This window comes from Cajanus cajan, chromosome 10 (genome assembly GCF_000230855.2).
Source record: "Cajanus cajan strain Asha chromosome 10, NIPB_CcT2T_4, whole genome shotgun sequence".
In the NCBI taxonomy this organism is placed as follows: domain Eukaryota; kingdom Viridiplantae; phylum Streptophyta; class Magnoliopsida; order Fabales; family Fabaceae; genus Cajanus; species Cajanus cajan.
Genome location: NC_138526.1, coordinates 47,728,528 through 47,738,748, shown reverse-complemented (window position 1 = coordinate 47,738,748; position 10,221 = coordinate 47,728,528). Strand labels below are relative to the sequence as shown.

Sequence of the window (10,221 nt, the reverse complement as noted above, 5' to 3'; positions counted from 1 at the left end):
TATGCAACATTGCGCAAAATAAAGCATATATCTTATTATGTAATTTACATGCATCTTATTATGTGATTAGCCAACTGAATTGGAAATGGATTTGAAATTAAACTTGAAATTTTTTAATTATTACGTTTAAAATTCCTTTTAATATGAAATAAAAATATCAAGGTCGAATCCCATAAAATTATAAAAGTAATTAAAATTAATATTTTACAAATTATACGCCTTGTCCTCTATTTTTTTTATCTTACCCTATGTTACAAGGTTGTTCTTTATTATGTCATTCCTATAATTACTTCATCATTATTATCATTTTTATTAACTAATATTATTAATTATTATCGTCGTCAATTCTTGTATAATATTATACAATTTTTATTAATTATTGTTGATTTTGTTAATTTTTATACTTGTGATAATTTGGTTTTTAATTGTTAAAAGTTCTAAGAATTTAGAAATTCTCAATAGTTTTAGTTGTTTATAAGTATTTCTAAGCATAAGTTTTTGACCTGTAAATAAAAAGTTATATAAAATTCCTTTTAAGCTTCATAAGTTTTTTTTACGACGTTGGTGTGAGTCAGACAGAGACTCTCCGTTTGAAATAGGATCGGATATGGGTTTAATCACATCAGACATGATTGTCACATGGGCTTTTTGCCTCATCCATGTCAAGCAGAAGTTGAGTGACAGTGGACATTGATGAGCTAAAGACTTTCTACTTCAATGACACCAAGTGCGGGAAGAATAGCACCGGGCGTAGGTTGCTTAATTAAAATATGTTGTTTTCTTACATAAGTGTTGAATATGTATAGGTTAGTTGAATTTATTACATGATGTATGATAATATATGTTGATAATTCTTTACATTGATATGAGATAATGTATATTGATGATTAAAGTATTGAAAATTGTAAGTTGGGTTGTATATTGTACAATTGAGGTGGCTGTGTTGAAAATGCTTAAGATATTAAATTGTGTTGTGTTGATCGATTTAGGGTTAGAGGAGAGGTTGTTTAAAATTTGGATTTCTCATTGTGAGGATATTCTTGTGGTTTAATTTCTACAAGTCCAATTTGTTGAAAACTCTTATTGAGAAGTTGATTCTTGAAGTTAACAGTTGAGTTTCTTCTAAGACCTTAGTTATACGATATGAGGCAAAGTTAAGTCATACCATCTATAAGTGACCATAGTATAGGGGTTAGGTCGAGTTATTGTAATTATTAAGTGACTAAATTGAACATGGTACAAGGTTGGAAGCCATAGTTAAGGATGAGAACATATCAAATCTTAAATAAAGGCCTATGACCTGACTTGTACATTTTTATCCAAAAATTGGTTGTTGATCTAACTAGAATAAAAATACTGCATTATTTTTTATTCGGTAAAGTTAAGTCACTTAGACTACTCACCTTTGTTGTAACAAATCTCTTAATTGAATGTGTGACGACACTTATAATTGTTATGTATGATGTGTTGAATTGAATTGTGTTATTCGTATGCTATGTTGAATGGATGAGTTGCCTCGTTGTTTGATAAAATGTTGAAGTCAATTGGGTTGTTTGTGATGGTAGTTTAGTTGTTTTTACTTCTATACTTATTTTGTTGATTCTTTTGAACATTAACTTACCTTTATACATTCCTTGTGGTTGGATTATGATAATCATATTTATATAGGAGCAAGACAAGGATAGGCCAAATGCGAATGTTGAGTCAAGAGCCATGCTAAATTGATGATATAGCTTGGTGATACCTTTTGTAGTTATTTTTGGTAGTGTTGTTTAACTTGCAACCTAAGTTTACATTTTAGATTTTGGATTACTGTAGATATATATGTGTACAAGATATGATGTAATTTTATTGAGAAGCATTTACACTTAAGTTGATTTTATTCATATACATATAATATTACATGTATTTTCTAAGAAATGTTGCATGTTAACCTTAGGTAGATGAATTATATTTTTTTGCTACCAATAGTTAAATCATTAAGTATAGAGACTATGATGAGTCATTACACCTTGCATCTACGATCTATACTATTATTACCCTTAACATTATCATTGTTTGTCAATGTTATTTTTATTTAGTAGAAAATAAACACCTACTATTTCTATGAATTTTATTTAAAATAATATAAAAAATAAAAAATTAGAGATTACATGATGTAAATCAAGTGAGATAATATATAATTAGAGAATATTAAAATAATTTAAACAACAATAAGGATTAAAAGTATTACAAAATAAGTGAGTAATATATTTATAACAATATATAAAAGAGATAGAACTATTTGGTAGGAATGGCAACGGGGCGGGGCGGGTACGGATTTCATGATACCCGTCCCCGCGAGCCAAACCCATACCCATACCCGTCCCCGTACCCATACCCGTCGGGTATGTGATTTTCATCCCCATCCCCGTCCCCGTCGGGTATCGGGTATACCCGTACCCGTACCCGTACCCGTCAAATTTTTTATTTTATTATTATTTTTTTAAAATATAATATTTTTAAATTATTTTTTTAATTATATTATAATTATAATTAGATTATTTCTCTATCTCATATTATAATAAATAATTACACATAAAAAATACTAAAATTCTTTAATATAATTAAATTAAAAGTGAGTATTTAATTAAAAATGGGAACGGGGACGGGTATGAGTACGGGTACGGGGCAGGTAAGTACATACCCGTACCCGTACCCGATTTAATATATCGAGTTTTACCCGTACCCGTACCCGGTCAAACCAGGTATTCCCCGTCAAAGTCGGGACGGGTTCGGGTATTACCCGCGGGTACGGGTATATTTGCCATCCCTACTATTTGGTGTCCACTTTTCAAAGACATCTATACTCCTATTTTATGTTTAAATTTCTCTAAAAAAAATTACTTACCAATAACTATTTTTTTCTAACATACTTATTTCTTTTAATGGAGGCACCTAATATCTTTTTTCCTATTAGTTATTGATAAATTGAATAGTTTATTTTTTTTATACATTTTATAATATATTTTTTTTGAGATATGATGCTAAAAAAATTAATATATAATAAAAAAGTATAAATATCTTTAAAAAAAATATAAAAACTAATAAAGATATCTTCATTATTATTATTGTTTCCATTATCTACTAATAATTATATATCCTCAATTAGTTATTGAATCAAAATAAAATTAAAATACATGTTGAATTTATATTTTTATACTTTTTTTACAATTCAAACGTGTAAATTATATGTTAAAATAATTTAAATTCTGACCGAATTAAAATTGGAGTTACAATGTAGTTCAATTATAGTAAATGAACAATTAAAATTAAACGTAATACATTTTTTTTTTAATTTTTAACTTTGGATGGCTAATTTATTTCAATTTGGTTGTACGGTTGCTGTGTAGATCAATTCTATCAAATCTGAATACTTTAGCAGCGATCTTTCTTTCGCGCCATTGGAAGGTTCTTACTGCACGAGGCAGTTGGAATGTTTAGTTAACAGCTATATATGTAAAAGAAAAAAAAAATAATTATATATGTCAATGTCTGTTTTTAGTACAATGTCAATCTGTAGTGTGCACGTACATTTTTATTAAAAATTTTATTAAATATTATTTTATAAAATGTCTAGAAGTGTCTCTATCACTAAAATTATCATATTAAATCTAATTGATATGTTATAATTGTCTCTATTTATCGCTTTCATATATATTATTGATAATTTGAAATATTAAAATAAATTTTTTAAAAATAACATGGATTAAAACAAATTTTATTAAAAATACAGCAACTAAAAATATTAATTTTAATTTTTTTTTAGGTTCGAACCCCTGACCTTGCTTAAGCGTGGATCAACCCCTACCGCTGAACCACACGCTTGGGGTTAATTAATTTTAAATTTAAAAAATAAAAACATATTTAAGTATAAAATTTAAAACTAATTATAATATCTATTATTAATTTTTTTAATTAACAGTTATTACTACACTTTATTTTCTTGACATAAAAATCTCGTTGATCAAATCTTTTAATTTATCGTTATAATTGTGATTCATTCTTGTCAATATCTTTAATTATTTAAAAATAAATTTCATCACCTTAATTTATTATCTTATTATACACTATACAACATTCGGTATAGGAATCAGTATAATTATATCTAGATGATAAAAGTGAGATTATTAAAAAAAAATACAATTTAAACTATTAATTCGAATGTCTTATTTTGTTAGAAATTACTTATCCTAATATAAATTATTTTAAATTTTTGTGATATTTGTATTGTAATTGTAAATATTATATTACAGATGGATTGGGCGTAGGATAAAATAAGACTAAAAAGTTATATAGTGATGATATCCTAGTTATAGTTAATAAAATGGGATTTACACGAGTGAGGGGACAGTGTCTTTACTTTAGTTGTAGGAAGAGGACGTGAGGAGCGGTCCAAACTGGAAAGCAATAATTAAACATTTATGTTTTGTATTACTATCAGTCACTCACTCACTCACAAACGGAGGAGCATATAGATAGATAGCAGCATCTTATTCTTCCCATTTCCAAACCCTAAACCCACGCACAATGCCAATGGCTTACTGCATCACCAAAACGACGCCGCTCAACCTCCCTCCCTCCCTCCCCCGCTCCCCCACCCACCTCCTCCCCAAAACCACCACCCTCCCCCAAAGCCCCGCCGCTCCCACCACCATCCACGCCCGCGCTCCCCGCCGCCTCACCCCAACCCCGCCGCGCTGCTCTCTCCCCGGCGCCGCAGTCGCAGTCGCGGAGGCAGCGCCGAAGCTGGGAAAACGAAGCGACATAAAGAAGATCCTGATCCTGGGCGCGGGGCCCATCGTGATAGGGCAAGCGTGCGAGTTCGACTACTCGGGCACCCAAGCGTGCAAGGCCCTCCGCGAAGAGGGATACGAAGTCATCCTCATTAACTCCAACCCCGCCACCATCATGACCGATCCCGAAACCGCCGACCGCACCTACATCACCCCCATGACCCCCGACCTCGTCGAGCGCGTCCTCGCCTCCGAGCGCCCCGACGCCCTCCTCCCCACCATGGGCGGCCAGACCGCCCTCAACCTCGCCGTCGCCCTCGCCGAGAGCGGCGCCCTCGAGAAATACGGCGTCGAACTCATCGGCGCCAAGCTCGACGCCATCAAGAAGGCTGAGGACCGCGAGCTCTTCAAGCAGGCCATGAAGAACATCGGCATCAAAACCCCTCCCTCCGGCATTGGCACCACTCTCGACGAATGCATTCAAATTTCCAACGAAATTGGGGAGTTTCCGGTCATTGTTCGCCCCGCCTTCACCCTCGGCGGCACCGGCGGAGGAATCGCCTACAATAGAGAAGATTTGCTGGAAATTTGCAAGGCGGGGCTCGCTGCTAGCTTGACCAACCAGGTTTTGATTGAGAAGTCGCTTCTTGGGTGGAAAGAGTATGAGCTTGAGGTTATGCGGGATTTGGCTGATAATGTTGTTATTATTTGCTCCATTGAGAATATTGACCCTATGGGGGTTCATACCGGGGATTCTATCACCGTTGCGCCGGCGCAGACTTTGACGGATAAGGAGTACCAGCGGTTGAGGGATTACTCAATTGCTATAATTAGAGAGATTGGAGTGGAGTGTGGTGGGTCTAATGTGCAGTTTGCGGTTAATCCCGAGAATGGGGAGGTCATGGTGATTGAGATGAACCCCAGGGTTTCGAGGTCTTCGGCCTTGGCATCGAAGGCCACCGGGTTCCCCATTGCCAAGATGGCGGCGAAATTGTCCGTGGGGTATTCTTTGGATCAGATACCGAATGATATAACGAAGAAGACGCCTGCTAGTTTTGAGCCTTCTATTGATTATGTGGTTACAAAGGTAAGATACTTTGTCATTGATATTGCCATCATGTCTATATATGTATACCAATGTGGCTTGGCAGAGTGTTTTTGGTTTTAAATTTTTTATTGGTAAGAACTATGAATTGAGTCACTGCTTATGTTATGTAATTCCAAATGGCCGGGTTTTTAATTGTGAGTTTAGGGTTACACTGGTTGGACACAACTGGTGGCTGCTTGCATCACTTAACTAAGTTGTTCAAGGTTTGAATTGTGATCCTGAGTATGAAATTCACTGTGCTGGGAGGGGAATATCCAGCTTATATGCATTCACAATTTCGGGGTTTGAATTCTGGGTATGAAATTCACCGCACTAGGAGGAGAATATCCAGCTTATATGCATTAACAATTTCATAGTCCTTAATAGAGATTAGTCACTACTTTTGGTGGCGGACACTTCATTCCAATACCATACCATGATTACAATAGAAAATTGGCCAATTTTATAATTGTGATATTTCTTTTTTGGAGCAGGGCATGAGGCTGTTGTCGTTCTGCATTGTGTAATTTGTTTGCTTTTTTTTTTTTGAAAACTTTTTTTTTTTTTTTTTACTTTTCTTTTGTATTTGGGTGCAGATTCCTCGGTTTGCTTTTGAGAAGTTTCCTGGGTCTCAGCCAATATTGACAACACAGATGAAATCAGTTGGCGAGGCTATGGCTGTAGGGCGGACTTTCCAAGAGTCGTTTCAAAAAGCAGTACGCTCTCTAGAGCATGGATATGCTGGATGGGGGTGTGGACAAGTGAAGGAGTTGAACTATGACTTGGAGCAGTTGAAGTATAGCCTCCGAGTACCTAACCCGGAGCGCATCCATGCTATCTATGCTGCAATGAAAAGAGGGATGGAGATTGATGAAATCTTTGAGCTGAGTTACATTGACAAATGGTTTCTCACGCAGCTCAAGGAGCTGGTTGATGTGGAAAGTTTCTTGCTGTCTCACAGTTTGTCGGATTTAACAAATGTTGATTTTTACGAGGTGAAGAGAAGAGGGTTTAGTGATAAACAGATAGCATTTGCAACTAAAACCACCGAGAAAGAAGTGCGCTATAAGCGATTGTCTCTGGGTGTTACTCCAGCATATAAGAGAGTTGATACCTGTGCAGCTGAATTTGAAGCTAATACTCCTTACATGTATTCTTCTTATGATTTTGAGTGTGAATCGGCTCCCACTACAAAAAAGAAGGTCTTAATTTTGGGTGGAGGACCCAATAGAATTGGTCAAGGGATTGAGTTTGACTACTGTTGTTGTCATGCATCATTTGCTCTTCAGGTTTGTTATATCTTCTTTAATTGATTATATTCCTGGTTTTTTCACTCTTGAGAAGTTTTATCTGGGGTTGCAAATGATGCTGCATGATATCAAATTCTGGTAAAATGTTTGGTTTAATTTTCGTGTCCCCTGTCTATCTGTTTGGTGTTTGCTATAAAATGATTAAATTTTCCATGCTTTGTTTTGCACTTCAATATGATAGGAACTGGTTCCCACTTATCTTAACATTTTTCCAGCTTGGTGGTTAATTTGATTTTTGTGCAGTTGTTACTCTTTACTATATGTCAACCTTGTCCATTGCATTTGCAGGAAGCAGGATATGAGACTATCATGGTGAACTCAAACCCTGAGACAGTCTCCACAGATTATGACACTAGTGATCGTCTATACTTTGAACCCTTGACCGTTGAAGATGTTTTGAACATTATTGATTTGGAAAGGCCTGATGGTATCATTGTACAATTTGGAGGTCAAACACCATTGAAGTTATCTCTCCCCATACAGCACTACCTAGATGAACACAAGCCGGCATGTGCTAGTGGGGTTGGTCACGTACGCATTTGGGGAACATCTCCTGATTCCATAGATATTGCCGAGGACAGAGAGAGGTTCAACGTGATGCTTCATGAACTAAAGATTGAACACCCAAAAGGAGGAATTGCTAGGAGTGAAACTGATGCACTTGCTATTGCAGCAGAAATTGGATACCCAGTTGTTGTTCGTCCTTCTTATGTTTTGGGTGGTCGAGCAATGGAGATTGTATATAGTGATAGTAAACTGGTGACCTACCTTGAAAATGCTGTTGAGGTGGATCCAGAACGCCCTGTATTAATTGACAAGTATTTATCTGATGCTTGTGAGATTGATGTTGATGCCCTGGCTGACTCACAAGGCAATGTGGTAATTGGTGGGATAATGGAGCACATTGAACAGGCTGGTATACATTCCGGTGATTCTGCCTGCTCTATTCCCACCAGAACTGTTCCAGCTTCTTGCTTGGAGACAATCAGGTCATGGACGGAAAACTTGGCTAAACAACTGAATGTTTGTGGGCTCATGAATTGTCAGTATGCAATAACTCCATCAGGGGATGTATTTTTGCTTGAGGCCAACCCTCGAGCTTCCCGTACAGTTCCATTTGTATCAAAAGCAATTGGCCACCCCTTGGCTAAATATGCTTCGCTTGTCATGTCTGGAAAGACTCTCCATGATATACAGTTTACAAAAGAGGTTATCCCTAAATATGTGTCAGTCAAGGAAGCAGTTCTTCCTTTTTCAAAGTTCCCAGGCTGTGATGTGTTTTTAAGTCCTGAGATGCGAAGCACTGGTGAGGTCATGGGTATTGACCCTTCATATAATACTGCATTTGCTAAGGCTCAAATAGCTGCTGGCCAGAAGTTGCCACTTTCTGGTACTGTGTTCCTTAGCTTGAATGACTTGACCAAGCCTCACCTTCAGAAGATTGCAAAGGCGTACATTGAGATTGGATTTCAGATTGTTGCTACTAGTGGAACAGCTCATACTCTCAATTTAGCTAAAATCCCGGCGGAGCGAGTGCTGAAGTTGCACGAAGGGAGGCCTCATGCCGGTGACATGATTGCCAATGGAGACATTCAGCTGATGGTGGTAACCAGTTCAGATGATGCACTTGATCGGATAGATGGTATGGCACTGAGAAGGATGGCTTTGGATTACAAGGTTCCTATTGTGACAACAGTTAATGGAGCTATGGCAACTGCTGAAGCAATAAAGAGCTTGAAGTCCAACTCTATCAGAATGATCGCTCTTCAGGACTTCATTGATGGTGAATATAAGGAGTGAGAAATTTTTGCAGTCAACCTCTTTCTCTCTGAATAGTTTAGGCGATAGACACTAGTAAGCACTTGTTCATTTTCTCAATGTATGGTTTTACTAATTTATGCTCTTTTGAGTCTCATTGCCTACGAAACTCAATTTTTTTATCTGTTTATTAGAGATAATTTATTAGACAATATTTTGGATTTGTCGCATATTTTGGATCGTTCATAAGCATATGTTCATATCGTTGACATTTATGGTTTTGTATATTAACTATGCCTAAACTTGGGCTATTGCAGCTTACCCTGAGGTTGTACAATTTGCTAGAGTTGGGAGTGGCGGACGAATCTCTATGGAATAGAGAATGAAAGATCATGTAGTCTGTGTCCTGACTCCTGATATAAAGCATTTGTGTAAAAGATTTTGTAGTATTTGGATTTCTGCTGCTTAATAATTATTTTCATTTTTAAAATCTTGCCACGTGCACTTGGTACTGCTGCTTAGCCTTTTCATTTATATATATAGCAATCGCAAATTAAATATTGCGAGTAGTATAATTTTAATGTTAAATCATCTGCTTTTAGCATAATATTAACTATTCTAATTTTGTGGCGTTAACTTTCATCGATCTTTATTATTGACAATCAGTAGAAGAATGACTTGCTAATCTGGATGATACTACAACCATAAAATAGCATCATCCAAGGGAAACTTACTATCGGAATATAAATTGTGTGGTTAATTAAAGGTGACAATAATCAAGTCTTTTCATAAAGTTGTTAAAAAAATAGTCCAAAAATAAATTAATTCAAACACCAAGTAAATGTTCATGTATTACACTATTTATATTTTCTATGGAACTGAGAGAAGTTTGTTTTACATTATATAGAAATGAACAAGATTGAATAATATCATTTGACTATTAAAAAAATGTTTTATTTTATTTTAAATATGACTTTTTTTAATAATTATTAACATTATTACTATCTATTATTATAATTTCTATTATTATCATGATTATTATTACTTTGTCATTGTTATTATCATTATTGTTAATAATGATGACAACTATAACAATATCGTAATTATTGTTTTTATTATTGTTGTTACCATCGTGATTATTGTCACATGATCGCGACGACGATATTAACAGTAATGATAATAATATAAATTATATATTTTAAAAATATTCAATTGCTTAGTAAAATTATAAAGTAAATTTATATTTAGTTTTATGTGAAGTTGTTTTGACATAATTTTTATCTTAAAACTT

At 35.2% G+C, this 10,221-nt stretch overlaps 1 protein-coding gene across 2 annotated transcripts; it reads left to right on the top strand.

Moving 5' to 3' along the window:
• The first annotated feature begins 4,468 nt into the window (after positions 1 to 4,468).
• CARB (carbamoyl phosphate synthetase B) lies at positions 4,469 to 9,420 on the top strand. 2 transcript variants are annotated; one of them, XR_003804818.2, is made up of 4 exons: positions 4,472 to 5,862; positions 6,459 to 7,151; positions 7,461 to 9,026; positions 9,248 to 9,420. XR_003804818.2 is itself a non-coding variant. In XM_029273004.2 (3 exons), exons 1-3 carry the CDS (start codon positions 4,570 to 4,572, stop codon positions 8,970 to 8,972), a joined length of 3,498 nt encoding a protein of 1,165 aa, XP_029128837.1. In that variant the 5' UTR covers positions 4,469 to 4,569; the 3' UTR covers positions 8,973 to 9,160. The 2 variants fall into 2 exon arrangements, 1 of the variants encoding a protein (XP_029128837.1); XM_029273004.2 differs by lacking the exon at positions 9,248 to 9,420 and having other exon boundaries at positions 4,469 to 5,862; positions 7,461 to 9,160.
• The last annotated feature ends 801 nt before the right edge of the window (positions 9,421 to 10,221 follow it).